Source organism: Sarcophilus harrisii, chromosome 3, assembly GCF_902635505.1.
Source record: "Sarcophilus harrisii chromosome 3, mSarHar1.11, whole genome shotgun sequence".
NCBI lineage: Eukaryota > Metazoa > Chordata > Mammalia > Dasyuromorphia > Dasyuridae > Sarcophilus > Sarcophilus harrisii.
The window spans coordinates 235,299,900-235,322,121 of NC_045428.1; the positions used below are offsets into that span (position 1 = coordinate 235,299,900).

The window sequence follows — 22,222 nt, forward strand, 5'->3', positions numbered from 1 at the left end:
CAGAATGGTATGGGATAGAGTGAGGGAGCACAAAGAACTCATAGTGTGGAAGCAATAATTTTTTTTCTTTCCTGTTTCAGAGCTCCTTTTCTTTCTCCTTTTTTGATTGTTCCTTAGCTTCATTTGAACCATTTCTTATGTTTTGAAGGTATACTTGAATAAGACACAACATATTATTCTTCTATCTTGCTGATAGCCTGTTTCATCAAAACATTTGATGACATTTATTATGTTATAGTTGTATATAGTTGAAAACATTTCAGATAGATGATAGTACATAATTAGATAGGGTTATAACTCTTTAGATGACCATACATAAGGAGTAGTGCTTAGTGAGTTTATATTAACTTGAGGAAAGGTAATTAGTAGAATAGTCAAGAGATCTCTCCTTGGGACTGGGATATTCAATATTTCTATTAATGAAATTATATGGAAATCAAGTGGCTATGCTTATTAAATTTTGAGATGATACCCGAAACTGTTCAAATCCAAACTCAGACACTTAACATTTTCTATTTATGTGTCTATGGGCAAGTCATTTAACCCAAATTGCCTTGCAAAAAAAAAATTACTATTACTATTATTAGATTTAGGATTTGAAAAGATAAGCGTTAGGATTCATAAGATCACATATTTAGATCTGCAAGGCACCTTACAGGTTTATTTAATCTAATACCCTCACTTTACAAATAAATTAATTTCAGAAGGATTAGGTAGTCAGATAAGTAGTAGTGATAGATTTGGGATTTGAACCCAGGCCATCAGACTACAAATCCTGGGCTTCTCCCACCATGTTATAATTTAAAATATATATACTTTGTAACCTTTAAATTTACATGTAAGTATCAATGATGAGCTAAATCTAATAAGATTATTATTTTCTTTTTTAGCTGAAGCAATTGGGATTAAGTGACTTGCCCAGGGTCATGCAGCTAGGAAGTGTTAAGTGTCTGAGGCCAAATTTGAAATCAGGTCCTCCTGACTTCAGGGCTGGTACTCTATTCACTGCACCACTTAGCTGCCCCTAATAAGATTAAATTGAAAGGGAATAAATGTAAATTTTTTCATTTTACTTTAAAAAATCAATTTTACACATAAAATAGGAGAGGCATAATTAGAAAAGAGTTAATCTGAAAATGACTATGGGGATTTTATGATTAAATTGAACTTTGATATAAAAATAATTTTCCTTAAACATTAGTAATTATCCAAAAGATAATCTCTTCAGAAGACAGTAGATGGCCCTTCAATGTAGTTTGCCTTTCAGAAGTTAGATTACAATTTGTTGGTAATGTTGAAGAGATTCTTAGTCAGGTTAGGCTAAGTGGCCATTGAAGTTCATTTGAACTTCAGAATTTTTCATCTGTGGTTGTTATAAGGAAATAATTTTGCAAATCTTAAAAATACTATTATTATAAACATTGTCCAATTTTATCTTCTCTCTTATACTCCTATTATTAAAAACATCCCTAAATTAAAGTCCTTTTAAAAAATAGGAATAAATGTATTATGTTCACCTTTACATTGATTATTTTATCTCACAGAAATAATTAACCTGTATTAAAGTGTGTCTAGTTTGAGGTTCAATTATTTGAGGCTAATATTGAAGAAGCTGAATACTTCTGGTTTAAGGAGCCAGAGTACAATAAATATGAATTCAAGGACAGAAATAAAGACCTGAAGAAGGATGTAAGAATAGAAATAAATAAGCCTACAAAAAAAGTGGCTAGCAAGTGACCTTAACAAAAATGACTATGTATACAAAGACTTATCACGTGAAGCATCTTGCATGGCTATTTTCCAACTATATTAAGGAGAGAAAAAAGATACCAATTTCAGGCACAATAAAAAGGAAACAGGAAGAAAAGAAAATATTTAGTAGGAGGAAGAGTAACAGAAAAACTAGGTTAATAGTGGAGGTTCAGGATTTGTATTTTCTTTATAAAATTTTAAAAGTAGAATAGTATTTGGATCAATTTTTAGGCAGAACATAATTTGAGAGAGGAAATGATCTAGATAATCTGTCCAAATGTTCTAATAGGATTACTATATAGATATAGGTTACTATATAGATACTATAACATAATGACTTGTCATTATGTTATAACTTTTATTCCTTTTTATACAAACTTTATAAAAGACTAATAAGGAATACTGCTTCTTATATCTTGGCAGTAGGGGAGTGGAGAAATAATGATGATATAGTAATTAAAAATAAGATGCTCTTTATCAATTAAAATCAAACATTAAAAACATACACGGGAGAAAATTTCAAAAGAGAACTTAAGCAGAGAAGCAGTGGAATTTTTGTGCTAAATTTAAATAATACATATGTGTATGTATTTTAGAAACCAAGTTATAAAAATAAATTCATGATGCCTTTTATAAACCACTTTTTTGTTCTTTTTCTAATTTTGAGTATGAGACAGACTATGTGTTTGTAGTTTTCAGATTAGGTGAAGACAAGTCTGGAGAGACTCTCAGTTTACCACCAAAAAGATAGCCATCAAGTGATGATTGCTTTTTGGCCTCAGTCAATTGTGAAATTGCTAAGGTAAGGAGAGGTTTTGATTTGCATTAGTGGAGAGAATGTTTACATGAATGAATTCATGGATATTTCAAAATACTGAAGTATATCCATAAGCTTAAGATAATGACCAGTTAGTGAGGATGTGACAGATTGAATTGTTAGTCTCTCTCTTTCTCAGTCCACAACCCCAGCTCATCTATGGGTTTCTGCTGAAATTGCATTCAATAGCTAGGGGAAGTTTACAGAGGCAGAGACTCATTAAACTCATATATTCTTCCTAACATCCTTTCTATATTGTTATATATTGTGAACACTTAAAATAGGTTAGCTATGCAAAATGATGAAGAAACCTTGACTATTTATGAGGAGCGCTCATTTATAATTACTCCAAGAGGAAATCAATGAAAAACATTGCCAAATTTTATTCTCATTTTCTGTTTGTTTTTATTTATTTGTTTTTTTAATTTTAGGGTTTCTTGTTGCTTTTTGGATGGATTTCTTACTTTTATATTTCATAGCTGAAACTGAAAACATGATATAATTACTTTGTTAGGAAAAACAACTCTGATCTGAATCAACTTAAAGTGTGGTTACTAAGTACAAACCCAATATATGTAAGGTGCCTATAGTCTCATATTTGGGATTCAAAATCTTCAGACTCTTTCATGTGAAAAATTTCAAACTATAGACAGTTTTTGCTTTATATAAGTGGACCATTATTCACATCCTTATGGGAAGCAATTTTTGTGTAATGTGAATTTATCTGGATGTGGGGAAGGGAAGAAAGCAAAGAGGAAGGAAGAGAAGCAGGTTCCAATGGAGGAAAGGGGCTGACACATAGTTTAAGGTCATGCAGGGGGGAGGGAAGAATAAAAAAGAGTAGGAGGTGGGAGATGAGGGGGACTGGAGTCTGTCACATGAAGACTTGATTGGAACTAAGAGTAAGTGGAGGGGTGGGGCTGTGAAAAAATGTGGAGGTCAGACATAGACACAGATAGGACAGTACAGGTGACATGAGAGATGTGGGGAAAGACACATGGTACCAAATAGGGACTAATGGAATATAGACATGTGGGGACTGGTCATATGAGCAGGTGAGTAGAACAGGGGAAAGGTATCTTCTCTTAATGTGGTACTCTGATAGCAGTCTCTCTGCATGTCTCTTCTTTTTCTTCCACTTGGAGGTATTTATTTATTTTTTAAGGATTTTTTATTTTTATTTTTGTGGGCACATGGGAGGTTGCTAAGCTGAGAGGTAGAATAAGGGAAAGCACAATATTGTAAGATAAAGTTAACATAGTTTCTTTTTTTTTTGGAATGTGGATTTCTTTCAAATTCTTTATGTAAAATTGAATTTGCATAATGCAAATTTATGTAAAGTGAAAACAGTCTGTATTTGAAAAAAAACTGTAAGACTTTTTTTCCCCCTCTATGGTAAACATTTAACAGTTTTTACTTCTATTCTGAATAGATACTTTTAAATGAAATTCAAAGAAAAACAATTGAAAGGAAACTTCAGAGGCCTTAGGACCTCTACCTTATTGGAATACCACACTTATGCCATCCTAGACATGTGGCAACTGTTATTCTTTTATAAGCCATCTGAGGAGTTAAAATTTTTAAATGCTGTGAGTCTATGAAATTCTACCACTTTTATTGGCAACCTATTCCAGTGTGATCTGAACCTCTTCTTAATTTGTGTCTATATATCAATTGCCATTTGTAATGGGAATAAACTATAAGGAAAAAATCCTACTTGGTAACTTAGCAAACTATTCAAACATCATCTTGCTTTTGTCTTTAAGGTAGAGTACAGTATATCAACTTATAGTCTATAGCCAATTATGCTCAATTATACTGAAACCTGTAAAGAAAAATTGTAGTATTTCAATTACTAAGGTACCACTACAGCAGAAGCAGAATAGATTCATAAACTCTTACCGTTGGAGCTGCTAGCAGCAGCATTAATCCACAGGTAGAAGCTCGCTTTCCCAGCCTATCAGAGATCACCCCTGCCAAGATTCCACCTGAAAAAAAGAAAAACAAGTGTGATACACTATAGAAATGTGTAATGGGCAACCTCTTCGCATAGAGCAAGCAGGTGGCACAGTGGATAGATTATAAGGCTTTGACTTAATAAGACATGAGTTCAAATGTGACCTTAAATACTTACCAGCTGTGTGATCAAGTCTCAACATCCTAGGCAAGTTTCCTTATCTCTAAAAATGGAGCTAATAATAATGCCTATACCCCATGATGTAGTTATGATGTTCAAATGAAGAACTTAGCATTGTGCCTGACACATTATTATTATAATTAGCTATCATTGAAAGATTTAATAAGGTCTGAGGTCACACCATACTTATTTGTAGGTCATCCAAACTCAGCTTGTCACTTACATCATTTTCTTATTTACTTTTAGCCTTCTGAGATTTTTTAATGATTAATGGTATGTTATGCTAATTTATTTCTTAATATATTTTCAATCTTATTCTCATCAATTACTTAATTAGTTCATGCTCCCATTCTAGTTCATTAAATAATTGCTATTTAGTTTGGAAAAAATTCCCATCAGTAACATTCTTATTTTTCCAAAGCTAAACTTGTAGAGTGTCTAAAATCTATTAATAAGTTGAATCAAAAAGAAAGCAGACATATACAACCATTCACATTATTTTGGCTTTGACCAGTATTACAAACTGAATCACTTCAAACTCTCAACATAACAGTATATGACTCTTCTTCACTTATCTGGAAACACAATCTCAAGTTTATTCATCATATTACAATTCAAGTCTAGAAAAAATATTTGTCTTCATGATAAGGTTTAAACCCTCAGAAAGTATCCTAGATTGATCTTACGTAACCCAGGTTTTAAACCATTTACATAAGACTTGTAGTTGATAAATAGAATGGTGAATCAATGCTGTATACCTACATGAAAGATAAAGTTGGCACCGAGCTTTAGAGGGGGAGAGACGGTCTTCTTGATTCCTCCTTCAAGAGAGGACACACATAGTTCCAGACCCTCTTCAAGGAGATACCCATGGAGACAAAGAACCTATAGGGGAAAACAGCTTCTCAACATTTCCCTAATTTCTAACTTTCTTCTCTAGATACTGTGTGGAATTTTTGTGCCATATCATGGGGAAGAATCAAGCCTACGGATAGAAGTTTGTGGTTCTCCGTCCCTTACAAGGAAATGCAACTGGTAAAATAAGTTAGACCTAAACAAAAATTCCCCTTGACTGGCATTATTTAGGTGGAGTTGTGAAGACAAATGAAATTTTAGCATAATTGGCACAGTAATTAGAGCATTGGTCCTAGAATCATGAGGTTTTATTTTTAAGCTTGACCTCAGATACTTACTAGTTATGAGACACTGGCTAAGTTACTTAACCTCTGTCTTAGGATAATAATACCACCTATGTTTCAAGGCTTATAAGTATAAAATGAAATAAAATATATAAAAGCAATTAGTAGCACAATGCCTGGTATATAGTAAGTACTACATAAATGCTTATTTCCTTCTTACCTTCCCTCTAGTATCTTTCTCTCTTAAGGGAGAACAGGGCATACAGGCTTATAGCCCTTTCTTCTCATCCTTTTGACAGGAATCAAGGTTTTCCCAGAGATACTTCTCTATGCCTTCCCATGAGCTGCATTTACACAACTTTTGTGGATATACCCCTAATTTACTTGGGCAATACATATGGCCCCTATATTTGTTTTCTCTTCGGGCATTACAGGAAATATTCTTTCCAAAATACACCATACTTGCCAGTCCTCAACACTCTTCATATAATTCTTGTTAGGTTATAAGGTTTCTTGATAACATAGCACTTTTAAAATTTCTCATTAATCTCTTCCTATCTAAGTTCTCCACAGATTCCTCACAGATTGTCATGGATTTCTCCCTATTCTCCCACCATTCAATCTCTCCCTGTCTGATGATTTCTAAAATAGATGCTTTTATCTAGAAACATGCTCAATTTTTCTCTATCTTTAAAAGATTTTCATTTGTTCCTATCATCTATGCTAGTTATTATCATATTTCCTTTTTTTCCAGTTAAGCTTGAAAAAGTTGCTTGCTCTTACTGACTCTTACTTTCTCTCCTATCATTCTTTCCCAACTTAAAACAATTGCCTTGGAACAATGATTTCAATCTCAAATAGAATTGGGTTAACCAAGTTATACATAAGGGTGTCTGAGGGCCACACCTTGACTTAGCTTTAAAATGTAATGGTATCTGTATTTTACTGTATTTTAATTTACGTTGTTAAAATATTTCTTGATTACATTTTGATCTGGTTTGATCCCATGCTCAGGAGTGGGATAGTAGATCTCCAAGTGTTTGACACCTTTGCTTGAGGTCATTAATAATGCAATAATTTTGTTTTTACCTGAAATATAAAAAATTAGATTTGTGTAGGAATCCAAGTGTCCTCCATTATTATTTGCTTTTTTACTTCCATTTAATTCTATTAAATTTAGTGGCTAGGTACTCAACCACAGATGGCATTTATATTGGGATATAATAGAAATATGACTTCTGAAAATTGAAGGAATTTTTAAATTCACTAATAAAATCTTATTTGTCAAGTAAAGAAAATAAGTCTATGAATTGTCTAATTTCACACTTATAGTTAGTTGTAAAGAGGGGTAAGAATCTATGTCTCAACTTGCAATGAGTGTTCCTCCCTTCTTTTCTTCCCCCCCCCCCCAATCCCATTGTGTCATGTTATACCTAGCCAGTTTCTTCTGAAAATACATAAAGATCAAGTAGATTAGGTTTTATATTCCAAGCTAGCAGGACACTCAGAATTGGGTTAAATGTACATTAAATGGAAAGTGCTTTTAACTTTGGGGAAGCATTTACTCTCATGTATATAAATCCTCAGAACAGGCTAAGCATGAATATTCACATTTGTCCTAGTAGAACTTAAAATGAAATTTTTTAAAGCACAGAAAAATTTTATGCCCCCTTTATTTCTCAGTTCCAAGAAATCCTACAGAAAGATCATTCTCAAGACTATTTGAGTACTTTCTGGTACAATCAGATTAAGATACTAGTTTAACAGTATAAATATTAAGGAAAACATTCACCCCTTTAATATTATTTTTTGAAGTATTTATTATCTGAATTTTAAAAAGGGTTTTTAAAAAAAATTAAATGTTTTATTTTTCCAAATATATGTAAATCTAGCTTTCAACTTTAATTTTTGTAAGACTTCATTCCAAATTTTTCTTCCTCCCTCACCTCTCCCCTCCCCAAGACAGCAAACAATCTGATATAGGTTAAATATATGCAATTCTTTTAAACATATTTCCATATGTGTCATATTGCAGAAAAAAAATAAGACCAAAAGGAAAAAAAAAAACCCACGAGACGAGAAAGACAAAAACCAAACAAACAAAATGGTGAAAATACTATCCTTTAAACCATATTCAGTCTCTATTATTCTCTTTCTGGGATGCAGATGACATTTTTCATCCCAAGTCTATTCACTCCTTTAATACCAAACCCAACACACAAAGAGAGATCATAAAATGTCTCTTAGTCATCTGTCCAAAGGGGTGGGGTGGGGAAACCAACAAACTTACCAATGATTCCTCCAACATCAAACAAAGTAGAGAGATCCCCAGCTTTTTTGGCATCAAAATGATCTAGTTAAATAATAGAGAGAACATTTGATTAATGTGCTGACTTTCTTTCAAAAATTAAAGAGTAAATTCATAAAAAGGGAGTCTTTAAAAACCCACCAATGTTTAGAGCTATGTAGATGTTCTTGGGTTACAATCATGATATAGAAATTAAGATTATATTGTTTATCTTGACTTAAGACTATTTAAATTAAAACTATCAATCTAAGTTACAATTTTTTTTTAAATGTGCTACCCATGGAGGAATGGAATCAGAGTAAATTACTCCAAAAAACATTAGCCAAGGGAGTAGATCAATTATATTATTCTCAAGGGCTAGTCTCCATGCCAAACTTATTAAATATTAAGTATTACAAATTCACATTGAGAGGTCCTAGCAATGTCCTCTATGCTGAAACCATGAATTGGAAACATTTTAATTTCAAATTTGTTTTACATCAGAATGATGTATGCCTTAAAAAATTATTTACTTTCAGCAAAATGGATACTTACCTACATTTGTGATATAGAGTGGTAGCCAAAATAGGAAAGTATAGCTCACCAACTTGGCAAATAACAAACAAAGAGAAAACTCTATGACTCCCTGAAAAAGAGAAAACTAATGGTATTTTTCTTGCATTGTTAGCAGATTTATATAAATTTAATAAGTAACATTTTATTTCCTTCCTTTAATAATTTCTTCTGAGATTTGATTTTAAAGCACCTATCTATAAATCAAAATATAATATAAACAAAACATAGCATAAATGTATCCAGAAAACTGGAACAAGCAAAGGATAATATATGCTAACATTGAACTAGTTGCTATTTTTAAGGGACCAGTCTCAATATCATTATAGAAGATTGTAACCCTAATTTTTATTTCAATTAACTTTATATAAACTTTGCTATCACCTAAATTTCTACAGTCTTTGAGAATCAAATCTATTTATAATGTGTTCAATGGATATTACATTTTGATCATGAAATACTTAAACAATAAAAGTCTTCTCTGACCTTTCTACATTATCTTGCTAACAGTTTATTACTATCCCCATTCACTGTCTAATTTCCTAATTTTTTCTATACTTTATGCCTCCAAGTCTTCCATCCTGTGAAATTGGGTTTTTGCAGTGATTACTAACTGAAAATGCTCTCTCAGATGTCATGAGAGGTGATTATTGACTCCCAAATCATCAAATGAAATAATATTGTTTTCAATTCTTATTTCTTATCCTCCTTGATCTCTTTCTCTCTCTATTTGTGTGTGTGTTTTTCTTAAGGCAATTGGGGTTGTGACTTGCCCAGGGTCACACAGCTAGCATGTGTTAAGTGTCTGAGTTCCAGATTTGAACTCAGGTCCTCCTGACTTCTGGACTGGTACTCTAACCACTATTCCACCTAGCTGCTCCCATCTCTAATTTTTTTTTACACTGATGATCCATTAATTCCTATTGGAAACTCTGTCCTCTCTTGGTTTAAGAGACTCTTCTGGTTCTCTCTTTATCTATCTAAGTGCTCTTTGTCTCCTTGACAACTCCCTCAGTTTCAACTCCCATTTCTATGCAGACAACACCAAATCTTTCTCTTTATTTATGAACTCTTTTTCTGAGCTCTGAATCTATATGGCCAAATATTTAAGGATATCTCTACTACAATTTCCTATCCAGGACTTCTTTCTGATCATTTATCCAGTTTTTTGGGATTGTTTTTTACTCTTCTTCTTCATATCTCATGTTGAATTAGTTATCAAGTCTTTTTAATTATATCTCCACATATTTCATATTCATCCTCTTGTCTTTATTTTTATGTATATGACTTTATTATTTGTACTATTTCAACAATATGATAATTGATATTTCACCCTTCACTTATCCCCATTCCAACTGAGTTTTCAAGTTGCTGACATTAATTTTTCTAATGATAATTTCTGGCCACGTTATTTTTGTTCAAAATATTTTGGTGGTCTCTGATTGACTATTAAGTAAAGTTAAACTTTCTTTGCACGAAATTGAAGTTACTGGATTTAAGTCTTAATTTTAATATATAGTGGCTTTATGACTAGGCAATTCATTTAACTTCTCAGTGCTCCAGGCAGCTCTCTATAGCTGCAAATTGCAGAGAAGGTGCTGACTTGCATTAGATGAGACTATAACCTCATTTGAGTTTGAGATTTTATGTCCTACCTTTGCTTTTCTTATAGAACTCCTATCCATCCTTTAAATTTTAACACAAATGCTACCTTTTATATAAATTCACTTCTGGCTAAAGCCTTCTCCTTCAAACATCATATATAACTTCGTTTTTTATGCTTAAAGTTATTTTATAATATTGTATATTAATAGTTTTAGTATTTGTGTCTTCTTCCTGATAAACTATAAACTTCATGAAGACGATGAGTATGGCTTCTCTAGATTTTCTGTCTTCCCCAATGCCTAACAGTACTCAGTGTACAATATATTCCTAATAATCATACTCCTTGAATGGAGTATGACCAAAAAATTATACACTTAAACAACCTTGTCTTCTCCCTTATAAGACCTACATTCTGATCTCTATATAACTTCACACAGGGTACCTGAGTTTATTTAACAGATAGCCTAAATGTGGATAAATAAAAGACCTAGAAATAATTATTAGGTATTGAAAGACAAATGTCAATATAGAGAAAAAAAAATATATATATATAGGTATAAAACCTGTTTATGAGGATTTCGTTATTTAATTTACTTACTTCACATTATTCTCCTTTGCATAGTCTAGGTTTTAGTCTAACTGAACCACTAGCTATTTCTCAAACTTGACTACAATCTTCTCCTTTTATACATGTGTCCAGATTCACCCCTCATATTTGCAATGGTTGTCCTCTTTATTACTACCTTATCTTCCTTTAAAGTTCAGCTCAAATGTTGTCTCTTTTCTTTCACTGACCTCACTAGCTGAAAGTGTTTTCCATTTTTGATTATTTTTAGAGCATTATGCTCATGTTTCTTTGCATCTTGTATTTATCTGTATCTGTCATAATAAAGTCAAATCAACTAAAAGCTCCTTGAACAGAGTCTCTGTCCTCTCCCCATACTTAGCACTTAGCACAGTGCCTAACAAAAGTGAGATCCTCAATAAATATTTATAAAGAAAAAAGTAACAAGGCATCTCTAGCTTCAATTTGGTATGAAAATAATTTTCTGCTCATAAATACAATCTTTTATGTTTTCTCAGTTTATGTTATTGTTTTCCCCATTTTGAATGTGTTAAATTCCCAAAGGACAGGATAGAACTTTTATAAATATTATATAAAACCTGTAGTATGAAGTAAATTCATTTATCATATAACTGCTGATTTCAAAAAAGCATGCTAGTCTTCTATGTATCATTTTTGTCTTTGACTCTTTCCCCATTCTCTAGTTTATAGTATTTGAATAGTATTGAAATTTTTTTTTTATTGATCCCAGAAATTTCTGTTGATCTAGTTAAAGAGCCCTGACAAATAAAAATTTAAACCACCAGAAACTCATTCTCTGATATCTGAGTAACTCTTCTCCTCCCTATTCCTTTCCAATCCATTCTTGGAGCTCCTCAATATGTACAAGGAAAAAATTTACTAAGATTTTAAAAAAGAATCCTTCTTTGTCTCATTATTCTACTCCATTCCTCATCTGCTTCCATTGGAAGTTCCCTTGGAAGTGGGCCAAGAGAATCTGATGGTATTTATTAGGCTTCAATAATAACTAAAATATTTTTACTATGGTTTCTTGCCTTAGAATTTTTTCCTTCTTAAATTTATCTACAACTTCATAGCTTCCTATTTCTTTTCAATAGTATTCTAAGGGGTAGCCATATGGTACAGTGGATAGAGTGTTGCCCCTGAAGTTAGGAGGACCTGAGTTAAAGTCCAGCCTCAGACACTTAATACTCTCAATGTGGGTGATCCTGAGCAAGTCACTTAACCCCAATTGCCTTGGCTAAATAAAAAGAAATTGTGCTCTAAGATGGCAAGGAAAAATAAGTGTGACAAAAAAAATTGCTGAATACTTAAACATTTAAACATTTCTTCAAGTTATTATTTAATAATTTTATATTCCTTTTTAAACATTACATTAATAAAATTAAATGCTTATGTATATATATTTACAGGCATCTGAGTGTGTCTATAACTACCATAATAACATGCTATTTTAAAATTGATTTTCTGTGTTCTACATAATTCATAAAATATGAATTTTTATTTTTAGTAGGACAAAACTTTATTAATGTGTATCATAAAATTATATCAGATGAGACAGAGAATAGATTTTGACCCCTTCTAGAAAAATACTCACAGGAATTTTCAAGGCACCTAGGAAACTGATTGCTGCCATCCCATTTCCTCCATCACCATGTAACACTGTGACAAACTTTGGTTGAATTGTACCATTTTCACCATCTGATAACAAATTCTGAATCTCTGGATCCTGTTTACAAATCCAATTTAAAGAAAAAAAGATATTCTAGTTAATAATTTTCAAACATTGATTCTATCATTAAAGTTCCCCTTTAAATATCTCATTATTTACCTTCTTTTTTGTGTGGACCATTTGTGTAGAATTTAAAGGTTAGAAAATTTTAATATCTATGAAGATTGATTATAGGTGGGGCAATAAATTACATGTCCCCCAAAGCAGCCTACTTGAGTGACGGGTACTCAGCACTTATAAGTGCTGGAGATGGGATGGAGTATAAACTATGTTGTTGGAAAATGTAACAATATTAATGAATGGATCTGTTGAATACTAAAGCAAACATTGGCTAAGGAAGTAGCCTTTTCCATATTAGAATAATTTTATAATGCTATGGATTTGTGATTTCATCCACATACTTTCCTCAAACATGAACATCATGATCTATACATACACTTACCTTCTGAAGCTCTTGTCCATATCTTCTAAGAAATCCTCTATTAGGATTCTATCTAATATGTTGGCAATCTTCCTCTACTTGGCTTTGTGTGAGTACAAGTAGGATGTACACTAGTTAAACCTCCCTTTCACAATAGTTAAACTTCTTTCTCCAACCATACATTTACTAGGTAATATTGTTTACAACATTTCTTATTGAAATGCTACAGAAAATTCTCGTCATAAATCTTTCTATTGCTCTGTAGGTGATTTAAAACTTTAAATTTTCACAAACAGGTAGTCTATGCTTTGTAGCTCTATATCATTACTAGGAAAACATGGAGCCTTTGTTTCAAGGAAATCAATATTATTAGTTGATTTCCCAAAAGAAATCTTATTCATTTAAAAAAATGAGTTTCAATTAATTTTCTATCCATAGTACTAATCCAGTGTATTCATGGAAGGTAACTATAAGTTGTCCATACCATTTTGCATTAAGATCTAGAAAATATACTTTCTACATTCTTAGTTTCTGCTATCTGGGTAATCAGGCAGAATTCTTTTGCATACCTGAATTTCACTTAGCAGTCTTTGCAACATTATAGGGCTTGATGCAAGATATATCAATTACTTCAAAATAGGCTTGTAGATTTTTCACTAATTATCTGGGAACGCCTCCAAATTCATATCTCTTACAAACTTCACTCTTTCAGTCAGTGATATCACTATACTTTCAATTTCTCAGGTTTATAATCCAGGAATCATACTCAACTCCTCACTTTTACTCTTCTTCAGATGATTTCAGTACTCCCCTAAATTGGTCTCCATGCCTCGTCTTTTCTATCTTCTAGTCTATCTTCCACAAAAATGCCATAGTGAGGCACAGCTTTGATCATTATTATTCTCCTTCTAAATAAATTCCATATAAATACTTTTATAATTAAACATTAACTTCTTTGTATAGTTCAATGAATTGTAACTCCTCCAGAATCAAATATTTAGCTTTTAAAGTCCTTCCCAACCTGTTTTCTTTTCCTTTTCTTCTTTTTTTTTCTTTTGGCAAGGCAATCGGGGTTAAGTTACATAGCTAATAACTAGTAAGTATCAACTATCTGAGGCTGGATTTAAACTCAGGTTCTCCTAATTCCAGGACTAGTGCTCTACCCCTGTGCCACCTAGCCACCCAACCTGATTTCAATCTATCTTTCCAACTGCATAGTATATTACCCCATATCATAATTTGGCAAATGTGACCTTTCTGATTTTCATATATGCCCCCTCTATGGGACTTTGCATTGACTGTTTCTTAAGACAGGAATATATTTTCCTCTCACAGAATGCTTTCTTTCATTAAGTCACAGATCATGGAGAACCTTCTACAGGAAACTTTTCTTGATTCCTCCAAAATGATGGAGTCCTTAGCCATTTGTATTGAACATTCTCGTTTTATATTCTAGACTTGTGCATGTATATGTTTTTTCTTTATTTAGAATGCAAGTTTTTTGAGAGTAGGAATTGTTTTATTCCTGTATCCTCATGCCTAGTACATAGTGAATGCTTAATAAATGCAGTAGTTGAGTAAACTTCTTTAGCAGTAGTCTCATAATAGGACCCAAATTTTTCTCAATAGATTACTTTTCTTTTCTTTTTTTTCTTCTTGGACCTAAGATTTCATCATTCTAGAGATTTGTTGTAGAGAACTTCTGTTACCAATGTATACTCTCAGTTATTATGTAACATTTTTTGAAAGCTTTCTAGAATACTGAGAGAGTCTGATTTATACCATGATTCATACAGTCCATGAAACAGATTTTCTTTTCATTAACTGTATAATGCTAAGCTGCCTCAGATAATCTTATTTAATTGTCTTTATGAAATACTTATTGCAAATAACCAGTCCTTTAAAACATAACATGTATATTTAGTTCAATATATATTTTTTGAGCTCCTACTCTGTTCAGATCACTATGCTAGACTATCAGGATGAATAAGACATGGCTTCTAGTCTTAAGGATAGAAACTGTATTCCAATTTAAAGGTAAATTAGTTACATTCTTACAGTTTAGAAAAATCACAATAATCTGGCAGGTGTTACTTTAAATAGCTTCATAATCAATATTATGGTAATATTTAAGTATATTATAAAGAAATGTCTAACTTTAGCATTAAATAAAGCAGTAGCAGTTAAAACTCATTTTATTATTAATTTTGTCCTTGAATGATTTTTTTAACCAAATGATTAAAATGTTTAAATATCTTGTAATCAGAATCACCTTTGAGACACAAATCACCACCAGGACTCTCTTTAGATCTCAGTTTAAAAATGTGCAGTAGCAAATACATTTAAATTTCCTTTACAAATGGAATATTTGCATGTACAAATATAGACTTGTTAAGTATATGGAAACTTTTCAAGTTTCCTACTTAAATGAAAACACAAGATGAAAACAGACTAGAGTAAGAGAATGAAAATCTTAGGAATATATTTTAAAACAAAGTCACCATGCAGCAATAATGTTTCTTATGTATGACTTCTAATGCATTTGACATAGCTATTATTGGTTTTTAATCCAATGTTTAAAAAAATTTTATAGCCCCAACCACAGTTAATATGTATTCTTTCTACTCTATATAGAACTTCTATATATTGTGAAAAAAATTATTTTCTATATTCTTTGGGAAAACTTACTATGCCTTTAAAATCAAATTCTATGTGATTAAGAGTTATCCACACCCAGAATGTGACTTGATCCCAGTTACTCTAGGAATGCTGGTGATAGCTACCAGGTATTTTGGGTTCTCCTAGGTCCTAGACCCACCCCAAAGCATTTGTTTTCTCCTCTCTTCCCCAGGTCTTTTTAGAATTCATTCAAGTTTTGGGTTCCTTTTTATTTTGTTTTTGCCCTAATTTTATTGGATGTTTTCAGTAACTCATATTTATCTCAATTTACCTTGCTTTGAAGTTGCCTTCTCAAAAAATTTGTTTAATTGTATTCTTCATGATTTTATCGTTAGTACTTTCCAATGCAAATTTTCTAGAACTACACCGGCTTTCCAGCTAGCTCTCTACTACCAAATAATTAATAAATTTCTTTCTAAAAAGGTTTCAGATGTTGGAGTTTGTTCTCTCAAAGAACAATGTTTATTATGGAACTTATCATATTCTGTCCTTTACTTGTACTTGACTTGTTTTACTGTTCCTTCATTCCAATTTGCAAATTTTTTGAGGACAAGATTATTCTTTCCTCAACTTTTATCTTTTCCTCAGAACCTGAACTGAGTGCTTAATGACAGGAGCATGGTATGTACTCAATAGATATCTGTTGAATTTAAAACTTCATTCTGACAAATAAATACAGTGTGACTCACTTATAAATGGATTTTTCAGTAATAGATTTGATTTAGACTGGTTGCAAAGTGGTGACAAAATATCACACATGACTTACCAGATTTTTACTACTTTCCTTGGTGTACAGAATTTGTTTTTGCACTCTGAATCTGTTAGTACCATTTTCAAAGCCTTTTGAGCTCTGAAAAACAAAACAAAACACTGCATTCTACATGTTAAATTAAAACAACTCTTGAACCAATAAACAAAATTCAAGCCAAACTCACTCTTTTTTTTTTACAAGTGGTATTATAGAGAATGATTTAAGAACATTAAGCTCTAAAAGAACAGTGTATATAAACATATGGCCATGAATAGAAAACAGAATTTTAAATTTGGTGTATTGGAGAGGGATAGGGAGAGTAATGAGTCAGTTAAAGTCATATTATCTTAATAGATAGTCATCAAATTGATAAAGGTGTTATGGACATTGCTGCAGATCACCAGTCATCCAAAAACTCTCAAATTTCTTCTTTCTTGCTCATATCATCCCATTTTATTTTAAACTTACTAACATCAATAAAACAATCAAATGAACAAATTCTTCACAAATTCCTGTTTAGTTCCAAAGACTACTTACTATCTTCTATGTTTGATGTCACAGTTTGGATTAGTATCTGGTCACAGTCTAACCATCTCCTCCCACTCCCATCCTATGATATTTTACCAGATCGAGAAAGGTGGCATGAACCTATTACAAAAAACATTCAATAATAATAAAAAAAAAAAAGAGTGCAAAATAACTAAAAAAGTATTGAATCAAACTATAAATATTTTCCAATTATATCTTGAAACGACAAGTTGAGAGAAAGCTATATTACTCTAAACTTCTAAAGTTAGGGTTTAAAATTTTCTTTTTGTGGTCACTTCGCTTTATTCCTTGATTTGGTAACAACAAGTATTGAAACCTTGGGAACCAAAGCTTTACAGTAATTGGGACAGGAAAATAGCTCCTTATGTCTTTCTCCTCTATTTCAGTTCAGGCCATTGTGGAAAAAAGCCACATGCCTATCTATGTTTTTGTCTTTGGCACTCAACAATCATACACTCTCTTAGTAACACCTTTTATGTCACTTTCTACTTATATGTTACCTTCTACTTATAAGGGAGGTACCTCATGCCTCACCCTTTGCTTTTTGAGTCAAGTACTATTTTTATACTTTAAAGGGTGTGCCAAGATCCACAACCAATCATGCAGCATAAGAATGAGAACAATTACATTAAAGCTATAAAACTATGAAACTCCCTGTTTTTAAACTCTTCACTGTTCAATATATCTTTCAAAAGCATCAAAAAATAATCTTCCAAAGAAAGTGTTCTGATCATGTCATTTTCCTGCCTAAAAGTCTCCAAGGACTTTTCTATTGCTTTCAGTGGTTTCCTGCCTGGCATTTAAAGTACCCTACAAGCTGATACTACTTTATTTTATTCTATTATCCTTTTACAATCTATATTCTTGCCAAATTGAAGTATTAAACATTACTCATACACAATATTTCATATTCTACCTTTCTCCGGATAAGTCATATGGACTCCTTCTTTATCCCCACTTCTGAGAATTCTTATATTCCTTCAGGATTCAACTCAGGTCATCTATTCAATTAGGCATTTTCCAGCCTCTAGTTCTTAGTTCTTTGTGTCCCCACTTTGTCTTGTATAGTTATGTGTACATGTCACTCTCCAATAAAACGTAAATTCTGAATTTTTTTTCTTTCTCATTTTTTTCCTTTTTAATCTGATTTTTCTTGTTCAACATGATAATTGTGGAAATACGTATAGAAGAATTACACGTTTAACATATATTGGATTACCTGCCGTCTGAGGGAGGAGGTAGGGGGAAGGGAGGGAAAAGATTTGGGACACAAAGTTTTGCAAGGGTGAATGTTAAAAATTATCTATGTTTGAAAATAAAAAGCTTAATAAAAAAAATTGGATGTAAACTCCTGGAGGGTATGGAATTTTTTTTTTTGTCTTTGTCTCTCCAATGTCTCACCTGATGCATTGCATATAAGAGACAATGAAAGTTGATTTAATGGAATTGAAAGATATCATTTTTGTATGTTCTTGGGTATAACATAATTGTTCAAAATTTTATGAAATTTCTTTTGTCCCCCAGGTTGTACATGCAACAGTTTATTTATGATCTTGACTTTACTATTAATTTACTATTAAAGCTTTGATCTACTCTATTTTTGATCTGTTATCAGTTAACTCTTCCTTAAATACCATGATTTTTCTGATTCAGAGGGGTCAGCATATTAAAACTGAATTTAGTGTGAATATCTGTCAGCTAATGAAACTTAGAATTAATAATCTACTAACTTCAGACTCTTCTATTAGCAGGAATTATAATTATAAACATGTGCAAATAAAATCTAGCCTACTCTCTTCCTTCTTAATTATGAATGTTGTGGTCTCTTTTTAGCACATGTTTCATATTTATCCGCTAAGGTATGCAACTCAAAGGATAATCAACTGACAAATAAAGAATCATTATCCATTTATGTTTCCCCATATTTGTTTAAATTACTGATATTCTTGTTCAGTTGTTTTAATTATGTCCAGCTCTGTGTGACCCGACTTAGGTTTTTCTTGGCACACATATTAGCGTAATTTGCCATTCCATTCTCCAGCTTATTTTACAGATGAAAAAATTGAGGCAAATAGGGCTAAATGATTTTCCCATGGTCACAAAGATAGTATGTGAGGCCAGAAATTAACATAGGTCTTTCTGACTCCACCCTATCGTCTAGCCATTACTCTATCCACTACACCACCTTGCTAACTCCACCTCAATGGCACTGCCCTTTTTCATCCATAAACTAGATGTAATGTCATGAAGAAAGTAATAACACCCAACATGAAGTTGAAATATATATACAGAGTCGCCTCGTTTCAAGAAGGGCTTCACATAATAGGAGAAAGAGAGCAAGACTTCTGATCAGGAGAGTCCTGGTGTCAGTTTCCACTTCTAATGCTTACTTTCCTTATGAACATGACTAAATACATCACTTACATGTCTCTGAGCCTCAGCTCACTCATTTATTATACAGTGAAAATAATATTTGCCTAAAAGGCAGTGTATGGCATAATCAAACAATCAATTAGGAAGTATTTATCAAGTATGCCAATTATATACTACATACTATGTAAAGGGCTGGGGAGACAAATACAAAGAATGAAACAAAATCTTTTCATAATGAGATTATATACTTCTGGGAAAGACTAGAGTCTTCAAATAAAAAACTCTAAGTCAATAACTATTTTATGAAACAGAATAGCTGAAAATAAGAATATTAAGAAACCACTGGACAAAATAATTTCTGATTTTTTTATATTCTTTTCAATTGTAGTGAGTTCTTTTTAAATTTTTTGATAACTATAGCTTTTAAAAATGAGATGAGAGCTTTATTTTGTTAGTTTCTTTTAAAAGTTTATAGATTATCAGTTCAATAGATTTGTCTTCAATTTTATTAATCTTTATCAATGTTCAAATTTTTCTTTGTTGCTTAGTTGAAGACTTTTGATTTGTCATTAAAATTTTTAAATTATGTATCCAATAAACTGATTTCTTTCCCTATTTTGTTAATAAATACATTTGATTACATGGATTTTTACCCTAAAAACTGCATTAACTGAATCCTGCAAGTTTTGGTATATCTCATTATTGTAATTTTCTATGGTTTCTATATTTATTCTTGACCCACCAAGTCTTTAGAGATAGATTCCAACAACTGTTAATTCTTTAAAGGTCCCTTACTAACTCTAATATTGCACTGTGATCACTAAATCATGTATTACATATTTCTACTTTTCTACATTTTTGGTGAAGTTTTTATGCACCAATACAGCATCAACTTTTGTAAAAGAGCAATGTATAGTATAGCAGTATGTAAACTTTTTTCACTCCCCTTTATTAATTTCCATAAATCTATCATCTTTATTCCATGAAACATCCATTTCCTCCACTGGATTATTTATTTTCTTTGGTTATAAGTTTTTTCTTTTGCCTTTCAAAATGTATTCTGTACTCTCTTTTTTTCAAAAGTCAAAACTGCTTTGTGTAATGACTGCTGTTGCTTCTTGGTAGTAGTTGAACTCTTTCTGATTGATTGATTATAAGCTTTTTCTTTCATCTGGAAGTTTTCTATTTTACTTATGATATTTCTAGTTTTCATTTTGAGATTTCTTTCAGGATGAGACAAATGGATTATGTCTATTTTCATTTTGTTCCCTGGTCCCAAGAGATTTAGGCATCATTAAGGAGATTCTTCATTCATGTATAGATGACTCTCATCAAGCTCAAAATTTTGTATGTATGGCAAATTGGGCACACATTTAGGTCAGTAATTGTTTTTCTTTTTCTCGGACTCCTTTTACAATTTTAACAAGGTCTGATTTTATTTTACATGCTTTTTGAATTTTTTCTAAGTCTATATCCTCAGATAAATAATACTTTAATTTCTCAACACCTTTACAAATTCATCCTTTCCAGCATGAATCTCTTCTACTTATACTTAGTCCAGTTTGATTACTTTTTCTATCTTTGTTCTCTTTAGTACTATTTCTACCTCCCCTACAAGGACAATTTGAATTTTAATGCTTGAATCAGACTGAGGTAGTCCCATTTTTCTCAATGTTAAAAAGAAAAGTTTATTATAATCATCTTTGTAGCTCTTTTTCATTTTAATTGTTTATTCTTCTCCCATTTTGACCTTAAGTGACCTTTAGATGCCTTTGTTTCATTGGCTCTCTTGCCAAGGTTTTGCCAAACAGGTTCTGCCCTCCACTGTTTTCTTTGGTTAATGAGATGGTACTGCTTGTACTGATCAGTTATTCTTCTCTGTAAGATTTATAAATGTTTTTATATTCTAAAAGCAGTATGGCTGTTTCTTTTCACTTGGCAAATAATTCAAATATTTGCTGCCTAAGATATTACCTAAGGTATTTTGAAGTTAATAATATGGGCACAGTAGAATAATTTTCCTTGAACCACCAATGTTTTTCAGAAAGGAATTTCTCTTATGATTTCTGAGAGAATTACAATATGAGACATGAAAGAGAGTCTCTCATAATAACCTATTGCAGGCCTATAGACAAAATAATGGCCCCTAACATCCATATGCTTTACCCTGTTTAAGATGAAAAGTTAAGAATATAGTCAGAGTCACTTTGAATCCCCTTTTAGTAAAGTTCATAACATTCATATACAGGTTTGGGTTCCTGCTTTCATTCTTATTTATTTCTTCCTCTGGTTATTTAGTTCTTCCTCTTTAAGATTAAAAGCAAAATCCTGGTTACTGGAAACATTTGGGCAACAAAGCAACAAAGGATATTGTAGTTTCTATTGATAAACATGTATTGTTTATTGTATTGTGGGCGAGGTGAGGATAGAGTAGATGTTTTCTAGGAACTTCCCTCTATTGGGTAAGTACATAAAACTGGTAGAATCACTGCATCTTCTGTTCTGAGAGCAGACCTTTTCTAGGAACTTTCCTTTATCCTTGGGTAAGTACATAAAACTGGTAGAATCACTGCAAGTTTTCAGTTCTGAGATGCATTATAGGACCCATGACCCTTAATATCTCCTTTGATACAATTCACTCCTCCTTTCTTTTCTTCTTCCACTAGCTGTTTCTGGGTACCTTCTGTTCAGTTCAAGTTTTCTTTATTACTTCCTCTCCAAATCTCATTGGTTCTCTCTCCCCCCCCCCCCCCCCCTTTTAATATAAATTCCTCAGGGAATAGCCAAGTCCCTACATTAAAGCTGGGGTATAAGTTCTATT

The 22,222-nt window shown here is 32.0% G+C and overlaps 1 protein-coding gene across 2 annotated transcripts in view; it reads right to left on the reverse strand.

Annotated features, from left to right (window-relative positions):
* SLC37A1 (solute carrier family 37 member 1) overlaps nucleotides 1-22,222 on the reverse strand; it is a 124,801-nt gene that overhangs the window by 13,020 nt on the left and 89,559 nt on the right. For both annotated transcript variants that reach the window (XM_003763380.4, XM_012544381.3), the window contains exons 10-14: nucleotides 16,495-16,578; nucleotides 12,494-12,625; nucleotides 8,688-8,778; nucleotides 8,136-8,198; nucleotides 4,472-4,557 (exon numbers count right to left, since the gene is read on the reverse strand). In XM_003763380.4, the coding sequence (XP_003763428.1) occupies nucleotides 4,472-4,557; nucleotides 8,136-8,198; nucleotides 8,688-8,778; nucleotides 12,494-12,625; nucleotides 16,495-16,578 (456 nt within the window). The remainder of the gene's footprint in view (nucleotides 1-4,471; nucleotides 4,558-8,135; nucleotides 8,199-8,687; nucleotides 8,779-12,493; nucleotides 12,626-16,494; nucleotides 16,579-22,222) is intronic.